The sequence below is a fragment of the Ustilago hordei genome (genome assembly GCF_900519145.1).
Source record: "Ustilago hordei strain Uho2 genome assembly, contig: UHO2_contig_15, whole genome shotgun sequence".
In the NCBI taxonomy this organism is placed as follows: Eukaryota; Fungi; Basidiomycota; class Ustilaginomycetes; order Ustilaginales; family Ustilaginaceae; genus Ustilago; species Ustilago hordei.
This window is the reverse complement of record NW_024545281.1, coordinates 551688-576972: the sequence shown is the minus strand read 5'-3', so window position 1 is coordinate 576972 and position 25285 is coordinate 551688. Positions and strand designations below refer to the sequence as shown.

The 25285-nt window shown below is 51.6% G+C and overlaps 4 protein-coding genes across 4 annotated transcripts; 2 read left to right on the top strand and 2 right to left on the bottom strand.

The window, feature by feature from the left end:
- Nucleotides 1-14920: 14920 nt before the first annotated feature.
- Nucleotides 14921-16693, top strand: UHO2_05842 (uncharacterized protein; the record flags this gene model as incomplete). Its single annotated transcript, XM_041558741.1, has 1 exon — nucleotides 14921-16693. The coding sequence occupies one exon, from the start codon at nucleotides 14921-14923 to the stop codon at nucleotides 16691-16693; it is 1773 nt and encodes a 590-aa protein (XP_041414675.1).
- A 261-nt stretch (nucleotides 16694-16954) lies between these two features.
- Nucleotides 16955-17998, bottom strand: UHO2_05841 (uncharacterized protein; the record flags this gene model as incomplete). The annotated part of the gene is made up of 3 exons (XM_041558740.1): nucleotides 16955-17091; nucleotides 17180-17716; nucleotides 17815-17998. 3 exons carry the CDS (start codon nucleotides 17996-17998, stop codon nucleotides 16955-16957), a joined length of 858 nt encoding a protein of 285 aa, XP_041414674.1.
- A 596-nt stretch (nucleotides 17999-18594) lies between these two features.
- On the top strand, nucleotides 18595-22764 carry UHO2_05840 (uncharacterized protein; the record flags this gene model as incomplete). The annotated part of the gene is made up of 2 exons (XM_041558739.1): nucleotides 18595-19527; nucleotides 19741-22764. 2 exons carry the CDS (start codon nucleotides 18595-18597, stop codon nucleotides 22762-22764), a joined length of 3957 nt encoding a protein of 1318 aa, XP_041414673.1.
- A 194-nt stretch (nucleotides 22765-22958) lies between these two features.
- On the bottom strand, nucleotides 22959-24473 carry UHO2_05839 (uncharacterized protein; the record flags this gene model as incomplete). The annotated part of the gene is made up of 1 exon (XM_041558738.1): nucleotides 22959-24473. The coding sequence occupies one exon, from the start codon at nucleotides 24471-24473 to the stop codon at nucleotides 22959-22961; it is 1515 nt and encodes a 504-aa protein (XP_041414672.1).
- Nucleotides 24474-25285: the final 812 nt, after the last annotated feature.

Below are 25285 nucleotides of genomic sequence, written 5' to 3'. Positions count from 1 at the left end.
CTGGTTTGTCTGTGAGTTTGCCTGACCTGCCTCCTAAGTGCAGCTGATATCCACTTGTCTGATTCAAATACTTCACCATATGAATAGCTGCCTTCTGTCAGGGGTCTCGCGCCTGAAACCCAGGTCGGTCTGTCGAGATACTCGGTGACTATCAAACTGTGCGACAGCTATTGTCTCGGTATCAGTGACTATCAAGTTGCACAGTGACAGCAGGTGGCATTCATTGTATATACTATCGTAGGTTTCGGCTGACCTCTGTGGACACTCCGTTCAGGGGTGTCATGGGCCTGGATGCTCAAGAAGCAGGAGGGTCACTGGTTCATATGAAAGGAGCACAGGTATCGAAGATCTAGTCGATACCAGTAGAGAGCATGGTCGTAGTGCAGTCTCCATGGAGACCATGGACTCCTATGGACTCACATGCAAAGGAGGACACGAGCCACATGCGAGGAGGGCCAGGCACAGCCATGAGGAGGACCAAGCTCAAGGAGCAGGCACAGCCACAAAGAGGACCAAGCTCAAGGAGCATGCAGATGGTTACCACTCAGGGGCTCGAGAGACAAGAGTCAAAGGAACCGACACCAGGTCCTGAGGAGGAGGAGCAGTGTCGAAGGAGTCGACACCACTCAGGAGGCACAAGGGTGCCAAACAAGCAGGATAGCAAGGAGGAGGAGCAGTGTCAAAGGAGTCGACACAGCTCAAGAGGCACAGGGGTGTAACCGTCTGCATGCTCCTTGAGCTTGGTCCTCTTCGTGGCTGTGCCTGGCCCTCCTCGCATATGGGCCCGGTCCTCCTTTGCATGTGAGTCCATAGGAGTTTGGTCCTCTTCGTGGCTGTGCCTGGCCCTCCTCGCATATGGGCCCGGTCCTCCTTTGCATGTGAGTCCATAGGAGTCCATGGTCTCCATGGAGACTGCACTACGACCATGCTCTCTACTGGTATCGACTAGATCTCCAATACCTGTGCTCCTTCCATATGAACCAGTGACCCTCCTGCTTCCTGAGCATTCAGGCCCATGACACTACCCCCCTCTTAAGAGCCGAGCTCCGTCGAGGCATGCTCTGGTCTGGTTCATGCTGACTCCTCCTCCTCTCTCTACTCCTCCTGTTCTCTCCTCCTCTCTCTACTCTGTCTACTCGCTCGTCCCCCCTCCGACACCTCATACTCCTGGATGAGGTCGGGGCAGTTGAGGTTCTCTACTGGTTCCCATGAAGCAGCTTCCTCTGAGTACCCTCTCCACAACACTTTGTACTCCGTAGTCCCATTGTGTGAATGCTTGTTGATGAGTGCTTCGACTTCGAAATCAAGGTCCTCATCTGGAAGTGATGGTATGGTGGGCTGTTCAGCTCATTGAGGAAGAGAACTTGTTCTTGCTGGCTCAAGCATGGAGACATGGAACACATCATGCACCCTAAGGTTTGCTGGCAATGTGATTCAATAAGCTTGGCATCCTACCTGTTCCTGAACTGGGTAGGGTCCTGCAAACTGGGTATCTAACTTGGGTGTGGGTCTCCTTGTCTTCCAGTTTTGACAGTTGATATAGACCATATCATTCACCTTGAACTCGATGTCCTTGTGCTTCCTGTTGTACTGGTCTACTGATCTATGTTGTGCCACTCTGATCTGCTCCTGGAGGTACTTGCAATGCTCCTTTCCATCCATGAGGTACTTGAAGCGACCTGGATCATTGACTCCTAGTTGTTGAGGGATGTCAGGATGAGCTTTGGGGTTCCATCCATAGCATGCAAAGAATGGTGAGACACCAATGCTGTTGTGGACCATGTTGTTGTATACAAAGGCTGCAGTGTCCAGCAGGTCAGCCCAGTCATTCTGCTCATAGTTGCAGTACATCCTTAGGTACTGCTCTATGACCTGATTGACCCTCTCTGTCTGACCATCGGTTTGAGGATGGTAAGCCATGCTAAGTGAGTGCTTCACACCCATTTGTTCTGCAAATGCCTTCCATGCTCCTGATATGAACTGCCTGCCTCGGTCCGAGACCATGTGATCTGGGTATCTGAAAAGTCTAACCATGTGTCCATATAGCAACACTGCAGTCTGTTTGGCCATGACTGTCTTATGGGTTGGAGCTAGTATGGCAAACTTGGTCAGCCTGTCGACAATGATGAGGATGGAGTCATAGTTCCTTGATGGTGGTAGTCCTTCGATGAAGTCGAGGGATATGGAGCCCCAGGGCCTGTCTGGTGTTGCTAGTGGCTGTAGCAACCCATATGGACGATGACGAGGAGCTTTGTACCTAGCACATACAGGACAACTTGCTACATAGTCTGCAATCCAAGCTGTCATGTTTGGCCACCAGTAATGTCGTTGAGCTGCCTTGATGGTAGCATCTCTTCCTACATGTCCAGCAGTAATACCATCATGGCATTGGGTCATCACCATGAATCGCAGATGCTCTACAGAGAGAGACTGTCCATCTACCTCTTTGGCACTCCTTGAGTGTCGGTTGTTGGTCCTCCCTGGCATGATCACTTTGGGGATAACCAACCTTCCTCCACTGTACCATAGGTCGTCCCTGACCTCGAAGGGCTTCTTCCTATGTATCTCCTGTAGCTCTTGGTCTAAGGGCTGGAAGATCTTGACCAGGTCTCTGAGACCTTTTGATGCTATGGACTCCATCAAGAGCATAGGGGCCACTAGGATCGAGTCATGGTCTGCTGTCTCCTTGAACACTCGAGGAGGCAGTAGTTGCCTCACATTGTGATCCTGATCTTCACCAGCTGGTTGCATGTCCGTCCTTCTGGTGAGAGCATCAGGCTCACCACCCTTGTCTCCTGGTCGATACTGCAATATGAAGTCGAAGTCTGCTAATAGTATTGCCCATCGAGCCTGTCGACCTGTGATGTGTCACAGGGACGGCTGGCCTGCGCAAGAGAGTGCGCCAAATGATCAGCGGCAGTTATGGTAATGTCACATAACGGAGCAGTATATGAAGGGTGCGCAGAAGATCAACATATGAAGGGTGTGCCAGATTGATCAGAGCCAAAAACCATCGGGGATCAACAAGATTAATTGGGTTGGCAGTGCACATGAATTACGAGATTGATCGAACCCCGGGAATCCAGATCAATCTCATGGGATCAGTCAGAGTCAGCTGGATCAGCATGCTTCAACTAGTTGGCCGATCTGAACAAGTACTCAGAGCTGTGCCAACATCAGAGTCAGTTGGATCAGCACACCTCAACTAATTGGCCGATCCGAACAGGTATTTGGAGCTGTGCCAATGTCGGAGTCAGTTGGATCAGCACACTTCAACTAGTTGGCTGATCTGAACAAGTATTCAGAGCTGTGCCAATGTCAGAGTCAGTCGGATCAGCATGCTTCAACTAGTTGGCCGATCCAAACAAGTCGAGATGGAACTGTGCCAACGTGACCACATGACCAGGGGGTATGGTCACAAGGTTCAAAGGGAATTCACAAGATTAAGTCGAAAGGGGGCATCACACATCAGACAGAAGGAGAGCATGTAGGCAAGAGGGCAGTGTTGCATAACCCTTATGCTGAGCAAATGGTAGGAGCACAGTATCGAAGGGGTTGATGCCAGCAGGGCAAGGCAGTGCCTAACAGGGGACAAAGGCCCCTCAAGAGGAGCAGGATAGGTGTCGAGGGAAAACACCGACCAGACATATAAATACTCTCATTCTACCATAGCATACAAGTGGATCGGTATCCACTCTGAACTCAACTTACTTACTCTATACTTACTTGGTTACATATCATTGCAATAGCAGTGCTCTTGCAATGACTCTCAACATGTGTGTTGTATCACCATTAGTCGACAACTGTAGGCGGTGTTCTTCACACTAGCAGTCCAGTTCATTACTGTAGGTGGTGTTCTTCAACACCAGCAGTCCAGTCCCTTGCTGTAGGCAGTGTTGCTCGACACCAGCAGTCCAGTCAGTTATTGCAGGCAGTGTTTCACACCAGCAGTCCAGTAACTCCCATCCTCTGTAGGCAATTAGCATATTGTGGTCCAGTCGATGTCCAAGAGCATTATCAACAGTACTACGAACACTTGTACTGTAGGGGAGGGTGTATCACCCACTCACCAACAAACAACATCCGTGCCGCGCAACCTCTGAGGGGAGGGTGTATCACCCACTCACCAACAAACAACATCCGTGCCGTGCAACCTCTGAACAGAGTGTTCAAGGCGGTCAGTCGAGACTTACTAGGCGACGATGCTTGGTTACATTTAGGCGAATCATATTGAGTAGACCTTACTCAATCAACCTCAGCTAGTCTCTGGCGCGCGACCGCTTACAGGCCTCCTCTGGTAGCTCGAACTTCTTGAACCGTTCTATAGGCTTTACCAGTGATGTCAAGGGCTTGGCTATGCGAGCAAAGTGGGCTATGAACCTTCGATAGAAGTTGGCAAAACCCAGGAACCTTTGGATGTCATGGATTGACTCTGGCATTGGCCTCTCCTTGATAGTGTGCACCTTTTCTGGGTCCATCTCTATACCCGTTGGCTTGATGATGTATCCCAAGAACTCGACTATCTTGGTGTGAAACTCACACTTCGACAGCTTAGCAAAGAGCCTGTTGCTCCTTAATCAAGTGAGGACCTCAGTGACATGCTTCACATGTACCTCTTCAGTGTTACTGAAGATCAGGAAGTCATCTAGGTATACTACCACATATACCCCAATGATGTCTCGGAAGATGTCATTGATGAATGATGTCAGGGGTCTCGCGCCTGAAACCCAGGTCGGTCTGTCGAGATACTCGGTGACTATCAAACTGTGCGACAGCTATTGTCTCGGTATCGGTGACTATCAAGTTGTGCAGTGACAGCAGGTGGCGTTCGTTGTATATACTATCGTAGGTTTCAGCTGACCTCTGTGGACACTCCATTCAGGGGTAGCTCGGCATGATCAATATCAATGTTATGATGACACCAAGGTCTGGTGTGAGTGTTGATGATGATGAGGGTGATGGTGTTGGTGATGAGATTGGTGATGTCGATGATAATGAGGTTGATGGTGTTGGTGATAAGGTTGGTGGCATCAACACGAGTGTCCAGTGTGTTGACTTGATGCTTGAAGTGATCCCCGGACCGCAGTGGACTACTGCCTTCGGTTCTATCTTGATCCGGACTGCTAACCTGCTATGGGCACCTTCGGACGTCAGGTAGTGGTGATACAACACACACACTACGATGAGGAGCAACCTTTGATGGATTGCTGCTATGCTGACTGAAACTAATATATACTTATGCTGAAGTGATAACTAGTTATGGTGAGTAGAGTGGATGAGGATCCACTCGACCTATGATGATGAGAAAGCATGGTTATATACCTCTTCTCAGCATCACCAGCGATGCTGCTCCTGCTCTCTCTCCAGAGAGTACCTTCTTCATCGAGTACTGCTCAGGGGCCTCTCCTGCTTGGCACCCCTGTGCCTCTTGAGCTGTGTCGACTCCTTCGACACTGCTCCTCCTCCTCATGACCTGGTGTCAACTCCTTCGACACTGCTCCTCCTCCTCATGACCTGGTGTCGACTCCTTTGACACTGCTCCTCCTCCTTTGATCAGTGACAGTTCCTTTGGCTCTTGTCTCTCGAGCCCCTGAGTGGTAACCATCTGCATGCTCCTTGAGCTTGGTCCTCTTCGTGGCTGTGCCTGCTCCTTGAGCTTGGTCCTCCTCATGGCTGTGCTTGGCCCTCCTTTGCATGTGAGTCCATAGGAGTCCATGGTCTCCATGGAGACTGCACTACAACCATGCTCTCTACTGATCTCAACTAGATCTTTAATACCTGTGCTCCTTCCATATGAACCCGTGACCCTCCTGCTTCTTGAGCATCCAGGCCCATGACACTACCCCCCTCTTAAGAGCCGAGCTCCGTCGAGGCATGCTCTGGTCTGGTCCATGCTGACACCTCCTCCTCCTCGACAACATCGCCAACATCATCCTTCCTCCTTCTCTCAACGTCATCCTCCTTCCTCTTCCTCTCTCTACTCCTCCTGTTCTCTCCTCCTTTCTCTACTTTGTCTACTCACTCGTCCCCCCTCTGACACCTCATACTCCTGGATGAGGTCGGGACAGTTGAGGTTCTCTACTGGTTCCCATGAAGCAGCTTCCTCTGAGTACCCTCTCCACAACACCTTGTACTCTGTAGTCCCATTGTGTGAATGTTTGTCGATGAGTGCTTCGACTTCGAAGTCGAGGTCCTCATCTGGAAGTGATGGTATGGTGGGCTGTTCAGCACGTTGAGGAAGAGAACTTGTTCTTGCTGGCTCGAGCATGGAGACATGGAACACATCATGCACCCTAAGGTTTGCTGGCAATGTGATTCGATAAGCTCGGCGTCCTACTCATTCCTGTACTGGGTAGGGTCCTGCAAACTGGGTATCTAACTTGGGTGTGGGTCTCCTTGTCTTCCAGTTTTGATGGTTGATATAGACCATATCACCCACCTTAAACTCGATGTCCTTGTGCTTCCTGTTATACTGGTCTACTGATCTCCGTTGTGCCTCTCTGATCTGCTCCTGGAGGTACTTGCAACGCTCCTTTCCATCCATGAGGTACTTGAAGTGACCTGGATCATTGACTCCTAGTTGTTGAGGGATGTCAGGATGAGCTTTGGGGTTCCATCCATAGCATGCAAAGAATGGTGAGACACCAATGCTGTTGTGGACCGTGTTGTTGTATACAAAGGCTGCAGTGTCCAGCAGGTTGGCCCAGTCATCCTGTTCATAGTTGCAGTACATCCTTAGGTATTGCTCTATGACCTGATTGACCCTCTCTGTCTGACCATCAGTTTGAGGATGGTAAGCCATGCTAAGTGAGTGCTTCACACCCATTTGCTCTGCAAATGCCTTCCATGCTCCTGATATGAACTGCCTGCCTCGGTCCGAGACCATGTGATCTGGGTATCCGAAGAGTCTAACCATGTGTCCATATAGCAACACTGCAGTCTGTTTGGCCGTGACCATCTTATGGGTTGGAGCTAGTATGGCAAACTTGGTTAACCTGTCGACAATGACTAGGATAGAGTCATAGGACTTGGAGTCATACTTCTTCGATGGTGGTAGTCCTTCGATGAAGTCGAGGGATATGGAGCCCCAGGGCCTGTCTGGTGTTGCTAGTGGCTGTAGCAACCCATATGGACGATGACGAGGAGCTTTGTACCTAGCACATACAGGACAACTTGCTACATAGTCTGCAATCCAAGCTGTCATGTTTGGCCACCAGTAATGTCATTGAGCTGCCTTGATGGTAGCATCTCTTCCTACATGTCCAGCAGTAATACCATCATGGCATTGGGTCATCACCATGAATCGCAGATGCTCTACAGAGAGAGACTGTCCATCTACCTCTTTGGCACTCCTTGAGTGTCGGTTGTTGGTCCTCCCTGGCATGATCACTTTGGGGATAACCAACCTTCCTCCACTGTACCATAGGTCGTCCCTGACCTCGAAGGGCTTCTTCCTATGTATCTCCTGTAGCTCTTGGTCTAAGGGCTGGAAGATCTTGACCAGGTCTCTGAGACCTTTTGATGCTATGGACTCCATCGAGATCATGGGGGCCACTAGGAGCGAGTCATGGTCTGCTGTCTCCTTGAACACTTGAGGAGGCAGTAGTTGCCTCACATTGTGATCCTGCTCTTCACCAGCTGGTTGCATGTCTGTCCTTCTGGTGAGAGCATCGGGTTCACCACCTTTGTCTCCTGGTCAATACTGCAATATGAAGTCGAAGTCTGCTAGTAGTATTGCCCATCGAGCCTGTCGACCTGTGATGCATCTCTGTGACTTGAAGTACTTGAGGGCTTCATGGTCAGTGAGGATGACCAGATGACTTGGTAGTCCAGCTAGCATGTGTCACCACTGAGTAAGGCAGGCGACCACAGCTAGGAGCTCCTTGTCATGGATTTCATAGTTCTTCTCGGCAGAAGACATCTTCCTAGAGTAGAAGGCCACTGGATGCCATCGTCCTTCATGCTCCTGCTTGAGTACTCCTGCTATAGCAAAGTCACTTGCATCGGTCTCCAACCTTGTTGGAAGGTGGTAGTCGAAGTGCTGAAGCACTCCTGCTGATGTGAAGGCTTGGATGAGCTTGTGGAAGGCCTGTTGGGCCTCCTCTGGTAGCTCGAACTTCTTGAACCGTTCTATAGGCTTTACCAGTGCTGTCAAGGGCTTGGCTATGCGAGCAAAGTGGGCTATGAACCTTCGATAGAAGTTGGCAAAACCCAGGAACCTCTGGATGTCATGGATTGACTCTGGCATTGGCCACTCCTTGACAGTGTGCACCTTTTCTGGGTCCATCTCTATGCCCGTTGGCTTGATGATGTACCCCAGGAACTCGACTGTCTTGGTGTGGAACTCACACTTCGACAGCTTAGCAAAGAGCCTGTTGCTCCTTAAGCGAGTGAGGACCTCAGTGACATGCTTCACATGTGCTTCTTCAGTGTCACTGAAGATCAGGAAGTCATCTAGGTATACTACCACATATATCCCAATGATGTCTCGGAAGATGTCATTGATGAATGACTGGAAGTGAGCTGGAGCTTTGGCTAGGCCAAAGGGCATCACTAGGTACTCATAGAGTCCCAACTGAGTGCCAAAAGCTGTCTTCCATTCATCTCCTTTAGCAATCTGGATGAGGTTGTATGCTGCTCTAAGGTCTAGCTTGGTATAGATCCTTGCCTTCCTGAGTAAGAACAGCTGCTCCTCGATGAGGGGCAATGGTGCCCTGTTCTTGACAGTGATCTCATTGAGACCTCTGTAGTCCACACAGAGTCTGAGACCTCCATCCTTCTTTGGTACAAAGAGCACTGGTGATTGTGCCGGGCTCTTCGATGGTCTTATGAACCCCTTCTCGAGGTTCTCATCCAAGTATCTCCTCAACTCGGACATCTCCTTGGGTCCCTTAAGGTATAGGGGCCCTTGAGGTGGCTTACCTCCTTCTATCAACTCGAGGTGGAGATCATGCTTGGTATGATGGGGCAGCTTGTCTGCTTCCACCTCATCAAACACATCTTGCAGGTGTTGGTATGGCTTTGGTATGTCTGCAGCCGTCACCACCTTGTCTACCTCCACCTCCATCTCGACTCCTTTGTCTGCGCCTGTAGGTACAAAACCAAAGGCCGGGAGTGATGATGGTGGCTCCTCCAACAGCATGAATCCTATGGGTCCATCTTCTAGAGCTGCTCGTAGTATGCACGCTGCTGAGACAAACTCGTTACCATGAAGAGTTGGTCTCCTCATGGTTAGGTCCCCTGCTCTTGCTGCTTCAGGGGGTCTCCTAGGGGGTCGGTCCTGCTCCTGAGTCTTGAACTCCAGCTGGCCTGTATCCCATTGTATGGTGGGTTTGAGCCTCCGTAGCTCAGTGAACCCCAGGATGAGGTCATAGTCTGCAGTGTCGGCCACTGAAGCTTCGACCACACCCAGATTGTGTGTACCAATAGATACCTGCATGCTTGCAGAACTATTGATGGAGAGTTGGTGCCCGGTGACACCATGGATCGATCTTGTTTTTATGGGTTTTGTGGGTATTTGGTACTTACTAATGAAAGAATCTGAGACTATGGACAAACCAGCACTGGTATCAGCTAGTATCCGAGCAGGATGGTCTTGAACCATTCCAGAGAGCTCCAGTACTGCTTTGCCTCCACTGGTAGAGAAACATACTTGACAATCTTGATATATACAGAGTGATGGCGAGGAGGTTTGTAGAGCAATGCATGCCATCAGTGCATCACCCCACTGACGTTTCCCTCATCGTCATCATCATCATGCTCTTCCTCCTCATGGTCGAGGTCCATGGGTTGCTGGTATGAGCTGAGGTCCATGGCCTCGGGGTCACCCATCTCAGTACTGCCTGTGTGGCCATCTCCTGAGTTGGTGGCCTCCTCAAAGGGGTCTGCTGTGGTGACCATAACCTTTGGTCCCATGGGTCGAGAGCTAAGAGGGTCTACCCTCCTGCTGGGGCAGTCTCTGGCCCAATGGCCGATACCCTTGCATACATGACAGGTGTTGATACCTGATGGAGCAGGGCTTCCTTGCTTCAAGGGTTGGGTGGGATGATGAGGAAGGGGTCGGTTTAGGTTTTGTATAGTTGCTTGTGTAGTTGCTTGTGATGGTGATCAAGCTGGATAAGGTTGAGTGGGTTGTCGGATGGGGATCGAACTTTGATTTGGCCGAGACCCAGTTCTTAGTGGAGGTGATGTGGCATTTGGGAGTGAGTGTCTAGCCGAGGACTGCTGTAGTAGCATCCTCTGTCGATCGATCTCCTCAACCTCTCGGTACCACTCCCATCTCTTCCCAGGTGGATTCCTCTCGAACTTCTCCTGTATGCTGCGAGTGAGACTTCCTCTGAAGAGATCAATCACTAGCTCGTTGTCATCTAGGTTGACCTGTCCCTCCAAGTCTCTGAACCACTCTACATGATGTGTGGCGGCACCAGGAGCATCACTTGTGAGTCTGAGAGCCAACAGCTTGTTGTATGCCTCCATCCTAGCATTGCATGGGTTGAACTGTTCTGTCAGTCGCTCTGTGAAGTAGTGCCAATCATTGAACAACCTTCCTTCTCTAGCTCTATCAATACGGAGCTTGGAGGTCCACCACTCTCTGGCTGTCCCTTCCAGTTGAGCACCCATGTGATTGATCATCCTAGACTGCTCATACACCTGGTTGAACTTAAACCATGCTTCAGCTTCTAGAATGAAGATCTCCATGTCTCGGGGATTGAACTTTGGAAAGGGGGTGGCGATGGGCTTTGACCGGTTAAGCTCTGCCATGATGCTGGTATCCTCCTCGTGGTCCAGGGGGTAAGGGTCTGTCCTAGTCCTGCTGTAGGGGTCCAGCTTAGTCTTGACATATCTTGGCCCAGTAGGTGAAGCATACTTCTTGTAGTTGATGTCCTCCTGCTCATCCAGGTTGAATGAGACTGATCGTCTTGGTCATGGAGCCGGAGTAGGAGTATGTGGGTCTCCTATCATAGACTCATCTCCTCCTCCTGCTTGGTCTTCTGAGTGAGAGAGGTCCATTGTCTCCTCCCTGCTCAGTTGAGCTCGTTGTAATTGTTCCTCTCGATGACCCTGTCTGGTAAGCTCTAGCTGTGCTTCCAATAGAGTGAGTAGTCTATCGAGCTTATTGTTGAGGTCTGGGTCCGTCATGGTGATCGTGAGGAGCTGCTTGAACAATCCACTCTAATGTCAGGGGTCTCGCACCTGAAACCCAGGTCGGTCTGTCGAGATACTCGGTGACTATCAAACTGTGCGACAGCTATTGTCTCGGTATCGGTGACTATCAAGTTGTGCAGTGACAGCAGGTGGTGTTCGTTGTATATACTATTGTAGGTTTCGGCTGACCTCTGTGGACACTCCGTTCAGGGGTAGCTCGGCACGATCAATATCAATGTTATGATGACACCAAGGTCTGGTGTGAGTGTTGATGATGATGAGGGTGATGGTGTTGGTGATGAGATTGGTGATGTCGATGATAATGAGGTTGATGGTGTTGGTGATAAGGTTGGTGGTGTCAACACGAGTGTCCAGTGTGTTGACTTGATGCTTGAAGTGATCCCCGGACCGCAGTGGACTACTGCCTTTGGTTCTATCTTGATCCGGACTGCTAACCTGCTATGGGCGCCTTCGGACGTCAGGTAGTGGTGATACAACACACACACTACGATGAGGAGCAACCTTTGATGGATTGCTGCTAAGCTGACTGAAACTAATATATACTTATGCTGAAGTGATAACTAGTTATGGTGAGTAGAGTGGATGAGGATCCACTCGACCTATGATGATGAGAAAGCATGGTTATATACCTCTTCTCAGCATCACCAGCGATGCTGCTCCTGCTCTCTCTCCAGAGAGTACCTTCTTCATCGAGTACTGCTCAGGGGCCTCTCCTGCTTGGCACCCCTGTGCCTCTTGAGCTGTGTCGACTCCTTCGACACTGCTCCTCCTCCTCATGACCTGGTGTCAACTCCTTCGACACTGCTCCTCCTCCTTTGATCAGTGACAGTTCCTTTGGCTCTTGCCTCTCGAGCCCCTGAGTGGTAACCATCTGCATGCTCCTTGAGCTTGGTCCTCTTCGTGGCTGTGCCTGCTCCTTGAGCTTGGTCCTCCTCGCAGCTGTGCTTGGCCCTCCTTTGCATGTGAGTCCATAGGAGTCCATGGTCTCCATGGAGACTGCACTACGACCATGCTCTCTACTGATCTCGACTAGATCTTCGATACCTGTGCTCCTTCCATATGAACCCGTGACCCTCCTGCTTCTTGAGCATCCAGGCCCATGACAAGGTGTTGATACCTGATGGAGCAGGGCTTCCTTGCTTCGAGGGTTGGGTGGGATGATGAGGAAGGGGTCGGTTTAGGTTTTGTATAGTTGCTTGTGTAGTTGCTTGTGCTGGTGATCGAGCTGGATAAGGTTGAGTGGGTTGTCAGATGGGGATCGAACTTTGATTTGGCCGAGACCCAGTTCTTAGTGGAGGTGACATGGCATTTGGGAGTGAGTGTCTAGCCGAGGACTGCTGTAGTAGCATCCTCTGTCGATCGATCTCCTCAACCTCTCGGTACCACTCCCATCTCTTCCCAGGTGGATTCCTCTCGAACTTCTCCTGTATGCTGCAAGTGAGACTTCCTCTGAAGAGATCAATCACTAGCTCGTTGTCATCTAGGTTGACCTGTCCCTCCAAGTCTCTGAACCGCTCTACATGACGTGTGGCGGCACCAGGAGCATCACTTGTGAGTCTGAGAGCCAACAGTCGTCTTGGTCGTGGAGCTGGAGTAGGAGTATGTGGGTCTCCTATCATAGACTCATCTCCTCCTCCTGCTTGGTCCTCTGAGTGAGAGAGGTCCATCGTCTCCTCCCTACTCAGCTGAGCTCATTGTAGTCATTCCTCTCGATGACCCTGCCTAGTAAGCTCTAGCTGAGCTTCCAATAGAGTGAGTAGTCTATCGAGCTTATTGGTGAGGTCTGGGTCCATCATGGTGATTGTGAGGAGCTGCTTGAACGATCCACTCTAATGTCAGGGGTCTCGCGCCTGAAACCCAGGTCGGTCTGTTGAGATACTCGGTGACTATCAAACTGTGAAACAGCTATTGTCTCAGTATCTGTCTTGATGAGCTAGTCATTCAGCGACTATCAAGTTGCGCAGTGACAGTGGGTGGCATTCGTTGTATATACTATCGTAGGTTTCAGCTGACCTCTGTGGACACTCCGTTCAGGGGTAGCTTGGCACGATCAATATCAATGCATAGGTTATGATGACACCAAGGTCTGGTGTGAGTGTTGATGATGATGAGGTTGATGGTGTTGGTGATAAGGTTGGTGGCATTGGTGATAAGGTTGGTGGTGTCAACACAAGTGTCCAGTGTGTTGACTGATGCTTGAGGTGATCCCCAGACCGCAGTGGACTTACTGCCTTTGGTTCTATCTATATCCGGACCACTAACCTGCTATGGGGTGCCTTCGGACATCAGGTAGTGGTGATACAACACACACACTACAATGAGGAGCAACCTTGATAGATTGCTGCTATGCTGACTGAAAACTAATGAGTACTTATGTTTCTAAAGTATTGACTAGTTGTATGGTGAGTAGAGTGGATGAGGATCCACTCGACCTTTGATGATGAGAAAGCATGGTTATATACCTCTTCACAGCATCGCCAGCAATGCTGCTCCTGCTCTCTCTCCAGAGAGTACCTTCTTCATCAAGTACTGTTCAGGAGGCCTCTCCTGCTTGCTTGGCACCCCTGTGCCTCTTGAGCTGTGTCAACTCCTTTGACACTGCTCCTCCTCCTTGCTATCCTGCTTGTTTGGCACCCTTGTGCCTCCTGAGTGGTGTCGACTCCTTCGACACTGCTCCTCCTCCTCATGACCTGGTGTCGACTCCTTCGACTCTTGTCTCTCGAGCCCCTGAGTGGTAACCATCTGAGCTTGGTCCTCTTCGTGGCTGTGCCTGCTCCTTGAGCTTGGTCCTCCTCATGGCTGTGCCTGGCCCTCCTCGCATATGGCTCAGTCCTCCTTTGCATGTGAGTCCATAGGAGTCCATGGTCTCCATGGAGACTGCACTATGACCATGCTCTCTACTGGTATCAACTAGATCTTCGATACCTGTGCTCCTTCCATATGAACCAGTGACCCTTCTTGAGCATCCAGGCCCATGACACTTGGGTGGTGGAACTCAGATTGCTATTGGCAACATGTTGACTGTTCCACAGCTGAGTGCCACATGATGGTTGCCTCTGCCCTCTATTCCACCTGACAGGGACTACTTGTCCCTACAGATGCTTCCTGGCATTATCCTGTCCTCTAACCTTGGTGGAGCCTCCAGCCCCTCTGCAGTGACCACTGTCTGCTGCACAGGTGACACTGCAGCTGTTGGTGGGCCAGGAGCCTCCTTGTCAAGCTTTGAGGACCTCACAGGTCTTTGCCTGCAATCCACCTAGTTTTTTTTTTTGTGATATGTGTATACAATTTTAGGTACGTTTCGTGCGATTGAGTCCAGACGGGATTGAGAAAAAAGTGTGGAGTGAGAAAAATCAGAGGCACAGGAGCACAGTCCAGCCTCGCAATGGCTATCAGCTCTCTTTCTCTCTCTCTTCTGTCACAGGAATCGGCGTGGAAGAAAAGTCGCCTGTCACAATACGCACCTCTTTGTGCTAACATACAGTACTTCCTTCCACCATCTCCACACAATCTCTTGTTTTTTTTCCCGACTGTCCGCACCATCTCAGTCATACGTCGGTCCATCCGACACAGAACAAGAAGAGAGGACAAACCTTTCCCACGCTCTCAGCCTCATCCCACGCCATTTGGACTCGTCTGACCTTGGTCGTCTCGCCGCTGATTTAAGATTGCAAACCAATCCAACCATACCCATCGGAAGGCATCCGAAGCGCTCGCTTGATTGGCTTCACACTCCATCATACATACCCGCAGCATGTCATCTCCATCTTCTAATGCGGTGCAGGCCGGGTCTGCGTCATCCAGCAGTTCATCAGCACCATCTTCGCCCGTCGCTTCCTCCGTCTCTTCGTTGAGCGTCGGCACCGACGTTACTCAGCTTGACCAGGCCTCCGCCACTTCTGCCGATCTCCCTCCCTCACCAACCAAGGAAGACATCGCTCTTCCTGTCGAAGAAAGACAGGCCAAGGCGAAAGCCCTCAAGGATGAAGGAAACAAGCTCTTCGTTGTTGGTCAGTATGAAGCTGCCAAACATCAGTACGGCCTCGCCATCGCACTCGACCCTTTCGTCCCCGCGTTCTACAGTAACCGTGCAGCATGCGAACTCAAACTTGAACAGCATGGTCTCGCGATAGAGGATGCTACCAAGGCTATCCAACTCGACTCCAAGTTCTCCAAAGCTTATTTCCGCAGAGCCAGCGCACATCTCAGCATTCTCGATCCCAAGTCTGCACTACCAGACCTTCGCATTGTTGCCCAGCTTGAGCCCAAGAACGCCACGGTAAAGGCACAGCTTGAAGCCACTGTCAAGCTCATTCGTCGTCTCGAGTTCGAGAAGGCCATTAAGGTCCCGGATGGTGCTCAAGCTGTGGACACAGTCGAGTCCAACCTCAAAGAGGGCTCCGGCGGCACCGTTGTTCCTGACTCGTACATTGGCCCGCGTATTGCTGATGGTGATGATCAAGAGACAAAGCATCTCGGCAAGATTGATCAAAAGTTTATCGAGGACATGATTGAGCACTTTAAGAATGGCGGCAAACTACACAACCGATACTCGTGGCAGATCATCCTTGGTGCCTTTCGAGCATTGAAGCAGGAGCCGACCTTGGTCGACTACGAGATTCCCGAAGACACTACAGTCGATGTGATTGGCGACACACATGGTCAATTCTTCGACTTTATCCACCTCCTCAACAAGACCGGCCCTCCAAGCGACAAGCACGCCCTCCTGTTCAACGGTGACTTTGTCGACCGAGGCTCATGGTCGGTCGAGATTGCTCTCACCGTTTTTGCATACAAGTGGCTCTATCCAAAGACTACCCTTATCAACCGTGGTAACCACGAAACTTCTGAGATGAACAAGGTCTACGGTTTCGAGGGTGAGTGCAAGGCCAAGTTCGGTGGCGATCTCACCTTCAAGCTCTTTACGCAGGTCTTCATCTCCTTGCCTCTTGCCACGCTCATCTCGGCTACCAAGCCCCCTCTCACTGGCAACGAGCTGCCCGACTCGTTCTCGATCGCTCAGCGTCAGCCCATTGTCGCCAAGGACACTGGCTTCAAACGCTTCTTTGTAGTCCACGGCGGTCTCTTCTCCAAGGATGGCGTGACGCTCGACGATATTCGTGCCATCGACCGCTTCAAGATCGGGCAGCCTGGTCAGCAGGGTCTCATGGTGGAGTTGCTCTGGAGCGACCCTCAGGCTGCACCAGGACGTAACCCTTCCAAGCGCGGTGTGGGTCTCGGGTTCGGTCCCGACATCACCAAGGCATGGTGCGAGCTCAACGGTGTCACAGCTGTGTTGCGTAGTCACGAGGTGCGCATGGGTGGTTATGAAGAAGAGCACGAGGGACGCTGCTGCACTATTTTCTCGGCCCCCAACTACTGCGACTCGACGGGCAACCTGGGTGCCTTTGCCCGTATCGACGACAAGGGCAGCATTGGCTGGACCAGATTTGAGGCGCAACCCCACCCTAACATCAAGCCCATGGCGTATGTTGGCAACGCCATGAACGGCATGCTCGGCATGTGAGCCTGACCAACTGCCTTCCACATACCTTGTTCATCTCATCAACTACATCAGCATCACAACATGGATATCTTGATCCACTTCTGCGCTCTCCTTCACCTAAAAGCATGGATCCTGTTCCTTGAAGCGGTCCCAAGCTGCTGCTTTACAAAGATCTCCGGACTAGATTCTCCGTAACACTGTTTTAATTCAAATCTATGTACACTATACTCTACAATGCCAAGTGTCATTATGCATCGGACTGAATATCCCCGGATCCTTTTCTTACTTGTCGCTGTCGTCGAACGGCGGGAGACCCCAGTCGGTTGGGTCGAAATCAAGCAAAGAGTTGATGGTCTGTGATGCGCCCAGCTCTTCGTTGGGGAAGAGCGCTCGGAGGTTCGGGTCGGGCACCCACACCACTGCAGCAGATCAGAATAGAATACAAGGTAAAGTCAGCCATCAATGCAACATGGCACAATGGAGCAGCGAATCGTGCTTGGCACCTACCGTGCATACCTGCCGCCTTAGCAGCCTGGACACCTGGCTTTGCATCTTCCAACACCAAGATGCTCGATTCGCCTCCTTTCAAGTGGTGAGCTTCGTCAAAGTGCTCTCCCATCTCCCTCAAGCTCTGTGTCCATTGCCCTCCGAGCCTCTCCCTTGTAATGTGGTCGTTGGAATGGCTGCTGAGCAGACCTTCGCGTGCAGCGAGGAGGAAGATGTCAGGATGAGGCTTGCCACGTGTCAATCTGGTGTCATCGCCGCAAATAACACGGTCGGCAAAGGGGCCGAAGAGATCCGGATGGCTTGCGGTCTTGATGTCGTAGTTCTTACGCTTGCTTCCTGTCGCCACGCAGATGGGGATGTTGTGCTTGTGAAGGTGCTGGACCAATCGGGATGCGCCTGTCATCTTTGGAACTTGCTCAAAGGCTTTGAGGAGAACCTCGTTGCGATCTTTCAGGAAGCTGTCAATGTCAAAGGGACAATCTGGACTGTAGAGTTGGCCTTCCTTAGTAGGTGGCCATACCGAGGAGAGCAGTGTCACTGTGACAAGAAGCAGCACAACAAGGGAAGGAAGGAGCTCATCAGCACAATCATCGACTACAGAATCTTACACATTCAGCTATGGTCTGTTTACTTACATGTCGCCTCACGCTCTGGCTTGCCCATGAGGTTGGCCTTGATCTCCCATGTCTGCTCTTTGCCGTACGGCTCGAGGATGTCGTTGACCACCTTTGTGTAGATGCCTTCCGAGTCGATGAGCAGGCCGTCCATGTCAAACAGAACAGCCTTGATGTTGGCGATGGGCTTTTTTGCTTCCGACATGACTGTATACTTGTCTACTCTATCTATCGGATGATCCGTCTATGTTGTGTAAGCACAGTGACTGTGATGATGTGAGAAGGTGTTCGGAAAAGATCCGAGGTCAATGTCGAGTCAACTCGGCTTCTTCCGATCGAGGCTTGTGCTTAGCTGTGCCCTCGCTTAAATTTTTCGAGCTCCCGGCGTTAGGGGAGTGTTGATCTCGATCTTGCAGCGTTACAAATCGGGCTGAAGCTCAAGCTCGGACCTCTTGATGTGAATTCGCGTGTGTGTGTTGCGTGCAGGGATGGAGTTGAACGCCGAAGCCTGACAAGCAAACTCGTCTGCCTTCTTGCTGCTGTCACCTTCCCACGCCTCCTCACGAACAGTCGCTTCCCTCTCCGATCATCGCACCACACCAGCAGCAACTGTTGCCAAGCGCATCAGCACCAACTACGCATCTGTCGGAAAGCATCCGCTGCTGACCTCATCCGGAATTCTGCTTGAGCGCAGTCTGACGGTCGCAAGTTGGTTTGGAAAGGAGCGCATCAGCACCGCCATCAGCCCTCATCTCAGAGCCTGGCTTATCTGAAACGCAGCGTTCGACGCTGACATCGACAATGAAGGTTCTCATCACCGGCGCATCCGGTCTGCTCGGTCGTGCTGTCCATCAGCAATGTAACCAAAAGGGCTACGACACCAAAGCACTTGCCTTCACCCGTTCAGATCCCGAAAAGCAGCTCGTCAAGCTCGACCTCACAGATGCCACCGCCCTCGAGTCATGTTTGCGCGAATTCCAGCCTGATGTCATCGTCCATACAGCAGCTGAGCGTCGTTCAGACTTTGTCGAGAAGGACCCAGCGGCATCGCATGCTATCAACGTCGATGCACCAGCCAGCATCGCAATGCTCGCATCGAAGCTCGACCATGTACCACTGCTTATCAACATCTCGACCGACTATGTCTTCGACGGCTTTAAGCCACCTTACAAGGTCGATGATGCTCCCAACCCTCTCAATGCATATGGTGTTGGCAAGCTTCAAGGCGAGCGTGCAGTAGCGGAGAACGCCAAGCCTGGTCACTTTACTAACCTTCGTGTTCCAATATTGTACGGCAAGACGATCACCAACAACGAGTCTGCCGTTAATGTTCTCCTCGACGCTATTCAGCCACCAGCAGGATCCACAACGCCCAAGAAGTGCGATGCCTATGCAGTCAGGTATCCCACCAACGTCGGCGATGTCGCCAAAGCCATTCTCAAGCTTGCAGAAGTGCATGCTGCCGACTCGTTCAAACCTGTTCCACCCACCACTCATTTCAGCGCAAAGGAGGCTATGACCAAGTACGACATGTGCATGGTCCTTTCTCGTATCGCCAGCTCGGTAGGCTTCGAAACACGCACCGACCTTCTCGACCCGGAATACGAAGTTGATCCAATGGCTGCAACTGCTCGACCTCGACATTGCAAGCTCGACACGTCAGTGTTGGAGGAGTATGGTGTACCGATCGAGTACACATCGTTCGAGGACTGGTGGCGCCCTTATCTTGCCGAGGTACGTACTCAGCGAACTGCGCTTTGAAGACAATCCTGGCGTCCGCTTTCGACATCAACAATGTAGCCGCCACGCTATGTAGCTTAGCTGCCAATTGAATCAAGTGTATTTTGAAGAAACTTAGACTGACCTGTGCGACTTCCTTCCTATATTCTTCTTCCACTTAATCTCTCTCTCTCTCTCTCTCTCTCTCTCTCTCTGTTGTTGAGATAGATGCACGAGCTTAAACTCGAAGAGGAAGCACGTCTGGCTGCCGAAGCCGAAGTGAAGCGACGCATACAAGAGGAAGAGCGTAAGAAGCGAGAAGCGGAAGAAGCCGAACGTCAACGTAAGCTGGAAGAGGAGCGACGCATAGCAGCCGAAAAAGCCGAAGCAGAGGTCAAAGCACAGCGTGAAGTCGAACAGCAGGCTCACAAGCAAAAAGAGGCTGAAGAAGCAGACGCCAAACAGAAGCAGGATGCGGAAGCATCCAAGTCCGCAGAGGATTCCTCGACAGAGTCACAACCAGCAGCCACAGATGACGCGGGTCCATCTACTGCACCGCCTTCCAGCGAGGCTGGTGAAGCTCCGAACGGCACTGATCACGACCCAGGCTCGCCGCATCCATCCTTCAACTCACTCAAAGCTCGGCCCACTCCACCATCTACATCCGGTCTTCCCTCGCCCACGAGCTCACATCCACCATCTTCCATCAAAAGCGCTCACCGACCAAACACACCGCCGCTTCCTGAAAACGGCGATGCTGCTGATACGCAAACACGAGCATCCACACAAGTGTCAGACGCGACACCAACAGGTTCAGTTGTCGAGGAGAGCCCGCTCAACCTCGCCGCGGCACGCGAAAGGCAACGCATCGGCTCGAGCCTTCCTCAGCGATCGCTTAGTGCCAGTAGTGCTGCTCGTCTGACTTCGCTGACAGATGAGAGCACCATGTTTGGCGGCACAGCTCGCAAGTCGAGCCTGTCAGGGCCACTGCATCTCGATGCGGCAGCTGCTGGTCCCCGTCATGCAAGCAACGACTCAGACGAGGATGGGTATGGTCAACCTTCACCACAGACTAATCAAACTGCTTTTCCGGAAACGCTCACAGCGTCCATCACTGGTTCACCAACGCGAGCTGGTCGACTCTCTGCAGATGGCAGCCCTGCTCTTGCTGCGCCAAGAATGTCTGGCTCGATCGGATCCCTTGGCTCGTCAACACCATCGCGCATGTCGGCAGAAGGCGATCGCAGCACAGCCCATGCAGATGGCGTCGCGGCTGCAGCACCGACGACTCAACCCCGCCTCTATCATCGGCCATCCTTCGACCTGCTGCAAGACGCCCGTGATCGTGAAGCCTATGAGCGTCTACACCGTTGCAACTGGAACTTCACCATCAAAGTCGGCGATCCGCAACGAATCGGTGATCCAATGACTGCTCACATTGTCTACACGGTCCGCACGCACACTGACTGCCCCAACTTCCGTGCCCAGCAATTCTCGTCCCTGCGTCGCTACAGAGACTTCCGCTGGCTGCACGCTGCACTAGTCCAAAACAACCCTGGTATCATCGTCCCACCCGTCCCAGAGAAGGTCTCGATCGGTCGCTTTGCAGCTGAACTCGTCGAAGCACGTCGTATCGGTCTCGAAACATGCATCAACAAGATCGCCAACCATCCTCTGCTCCAACAGGACGATGACTTCCGTCTCTTTCTCGAGTCAGAGAACTTTGCCGCTGACGTCAAACAGCGTGATATGATCAAGGGACCAATCATCACTCCCGAGCAAAAGACATACAAGAGTTGGGGAAGTGCATTGTTGGGAAGTGTTGTCCCTAGCACCTCATCTCTGTCTTCTGGCGCCTTGAGTGCCTACAGCTTCGAGGAGACAGATGAATGGTTCAACGAGCAGAAGATGTACATCGACTCGCTCGAAAATGCACTGAAGGGGATTGTCAAATCCGTATCCGCCCTTTCCAATCAGCGCAAACACATGGTCCAATCGATACACGACCTAGCCCAAGTCCTCACCACTCTTTCGGGCAGCAGCTTGAGTCGGTCCCTCAGCACCTGTTTCGCCGGGCTAGCCGAAGTCAAACGCCGCGGTCTCGAGCTGGAAGACGCACAAGCAGAAGCCGATGTCCGACAACTAGGTACTACGATGTACGAATACGAGCGAGTCGTTGGTTCCGTCCGTAAAGCTTTCAAAGTCCGCGCCGAGGTCTGGGCCAAATCCGCTCGTCAAGCTGACGAGCTCCGCAAGACACGAGCTAGATTCGAAAAGTACAAAGCAGCCAACCCTTCCAGCGCAGGACCGCAGTTCCAGAGCTTGTTGGCTGAAGTGACGGAGGCAGAGACAAAGGCACTAGATGCACAGCGATTGTTTGATACAGTTTCGCAGAGGTGTAAGGAGGAGATGGAACGATTGGATTTGGAGAGAGTGTTGGATTTTAAAAAGGTAGTGGGGATGTGGTTGGGGGATATGATTAAGAGGCAGGAGGAGTTGGTGGAGGAGTGGGTTGGGTATACACAACTGTTGGGGAGACAGACTGGTGTTCAGGTCTTGTCGCCGCCGCCTGGCGAGGAGCCGGCAGGGCAAGAGCAGCAACAAGGAGGACAGCAGCAGCAGCAGCAGCAACAACAAGGTCAGCAGCAGCCGGCTCTGTCTTGGTCTCTATCGCATGCTTTTGGGGTTGGTGCTAGTGAACAGCCTCAGCCTCAGCCGCAGGCGAACGCGGAAGGGGCAGCTCAAGTAGCTACTCCGGCCGACGTGACGACCGAGTGGAACTGCGCTCAAAAAGAATCCGCAGAGGCTGAAGCAGCAAACAGTGAGCCAGCAGCAGATGGTCCAGCCAAGGGAGAGAAGGCAAACACGGAGACTACCGCGCAGACGCAGCCCGACTCGACAGGGACTGCTTCTGCCGCTCCAGCAGCAGCTTCTGCTGACACCAAAAGCACCGTTGAGCCCACCAAAGAAGCCGACTCGAAGGCCGATTCTGTGGACGCACCACCAACAACGAACGGCACCAAAACTCAGGATCCTGAGCCTGAGCCAGAAGCGTCGGCATCGGAGCAGTCAGGGGCAAAGCCTGAGCCCGATACAGTCAAAAACGTGGCCGAAGAAAGCAAGACGGAGGAGGAGCAGTCTCAAACCGAATCATCGGCAGTCTCGAAGGAAGATGCCACAGCTCAGCCCGCAGAAAGCAACGCCGATCCCAGTACAGAGGCTGGAGATGTAGACCAACCCTCCTCCTCATAAGCAGTCTCTCATGTATGCTAGACATCATTTATTACCCAGCAATCGCACCACATTCTCGGGCAAGTATGTTGCACAAATGGTATCAACTTGAAAGTCACAGAAATAGCGTGTGTGTGCTTGGTATATACATCATCTCCTCTCTCCCCTTTCTTCCCTTTCTCCCCTGCTCCCTCTTCCTGCTCCACTCGAGCAATTTAGGAGCGAAAGGTCTTCCAACCAGTTTCGAACTCCAACTTCTTCCAACTCGCCTTACTCTTTCTTGGCGACCTTCTCGCAACTCTCTCCTCAACCTCTTTTCCTTTTGCGTCAACTTCGAGGATGAGCTGCACTTCTTCCTCCTCTTCCCTCTCAACCTCCTCCACGTCAGAGTCTGAGTCGGAAATGATGGTGTACTGCGACCGATCAAAGTCACTTGACGAAGATTTGAGGATGGGGTGGGGGCTGATGGAGGATGTGCTTCGGATGGAGCGGTTCGATGGTGTTGGTGAGGGTGACGCTGCGACCTTTGAGCTGGTTGCCATGGAGGGACGGGGTTGGGCGCGGTTGCGAGCACTCATTTCCCGCGCTGAGACTTCTTTTGGCGGCTCAACAACTTGCACCTCATCCTCACTTTCCTTCCTCTCATCCTCAGCCTCAGCTTTATCTCCACTTTCCTCTCTTTCATGATCGAAGGTAGGCAAAGGCTCCTGACTGGGCAACCTAACAAATCTAAACCGACAAACCAAAAATCCAGCCTTACCGTTCTCCATCCAAGCATCAACCGCCTTATACAAACCACAATACACATATCCCTCCCCTTCCCTCGGACACCATTTATTCCCACCTTTCCACCCTCTCATCACTCGAACCGGTTTGCCCGTCTTGACACTCTTCTTTAGTGCTGCGTTTTTTCCCTCCCATTCTTGATCACTGCTTTGTGGGGCTGTACGAAGATTCTTTGGATTATTCGCCGTTCCCTTTAGATCTCTACCTCCTGAGCCAGTATAGGTGAAAGTGTGGCCTGAGTCGATATCGTCTTCATAACCACCAGAAAGACAGATACTCCAACAACCAACTTCTTCGTTCCCACTAATGCCAGCTACGGTAGGAGCGTGAATGGCTGCGGTTGATGCGTGGATGCGTTTAGAGAAGAGCGTGCCGATGGGGATGCCAGGGATGGAACCGAAGGTTTTGGGGTTGTGAATACGGATTCCCAGACGATCGGAGTGGCGTTGGAGCTCAGCTTTGTCTCTGTAGGTTGGGTTAGGATTGAAGCTGGTGTGCGGTCGAGAAGATTTGTGGGAGCGATAGGATTCGTCTTTGTCGTCGTCAGAATTGTCAGAATCGATGAACGCATCGGGATTGTACTCCGTCGGATCAGAGCGTTTCGTCTTGCGGCTAGGCAGCCCTTCGTCGCTTAGCGCTCTTTTCATTCCTCTTGCGGTGCTTTGTTTGGGTTCCATAACACGGGATACCGAGCGGGTGATTCGTTTTGGTCTCTCCACCCTCTGTTCAACATCTTCGCCTCCATCAACAAACCCCGAGGAAGAAGCTGCCTTTGCTTTCGGTGAAGACTTAGCCTTCGGCGTAGAAGGCGGCCTGGGGTAGAGAAAAGTCGAAGACTGATACAAACCAAGCGACATCATCAATTCGAAATTCGCCTTGATGTTGGCCTGCCTTTGCGCTTCGTAATCCGCCTCGATATCTTGTGTGGTGTTGTTGCGAACCATTTCGCTTGAGTTATGGTTTGTGAGCGTCGCAGGCTTCCGCGAACACGCAGGATTGAATAAGAGTGGCGAAGTAGTAATGAGCGATAAAGACTGTACGAAGGTCTAGGCCTCAAGGAGCACAGGTTTGAAGGAGTGTGTGGTGGGGGAGAAGACAAGATGGATGTATTGGAAGCGGATGGATAATAAGGCTTTGTCCTACCTCATGCTGGCTCGTGCGTTTGCGGAAATGATGTCCACAAGAAGAAAAGTCAGAAAAGAAAAAAAAAAAAAAAAAAAAAAAAAAAAAGGGAAGCGGAAGGGGAAGGCCCTCTGCACGAGATTCTTCGCGAACCAATCAGATACGTTGTCCCCGCAGAAGCTAGAAAGGGTGCTTTACGCGACGCGTCAGCGCGTCAATCTGGCCAAAACATCACGCGAAGACGTGAGTGAGACATGAAACCTTGAAGCTTCGTCATTTTGTGCTTAGATAACGATGCGCAAGTCTTGAGTGGAGATCATGTGAACCGATCAGCGGATGACAAGGTAGGATTGAAGAAGTCTTTGTACAATGATAGAGTCGTTCGAGCCGAGCTGCCAAGCAGGGAAGCCGCTTACCATGAGAATGATAGCGAGAGGTTGATTGGTTGCTGATTTATGTGTTCTGTACATCTGTCACGAGCAGACTGTGGATGCTGACAGACAGCCGACGTCAAAGACGCAACTCGAAGACAGCAGGCTCAAACATCGAGGACACCGAGGCACGGAAAGGAACGGCTCTAGCTTCAATTACCCAATAGTGGCTGGACGGCCAAACTGTCTCGACACACTCAAAA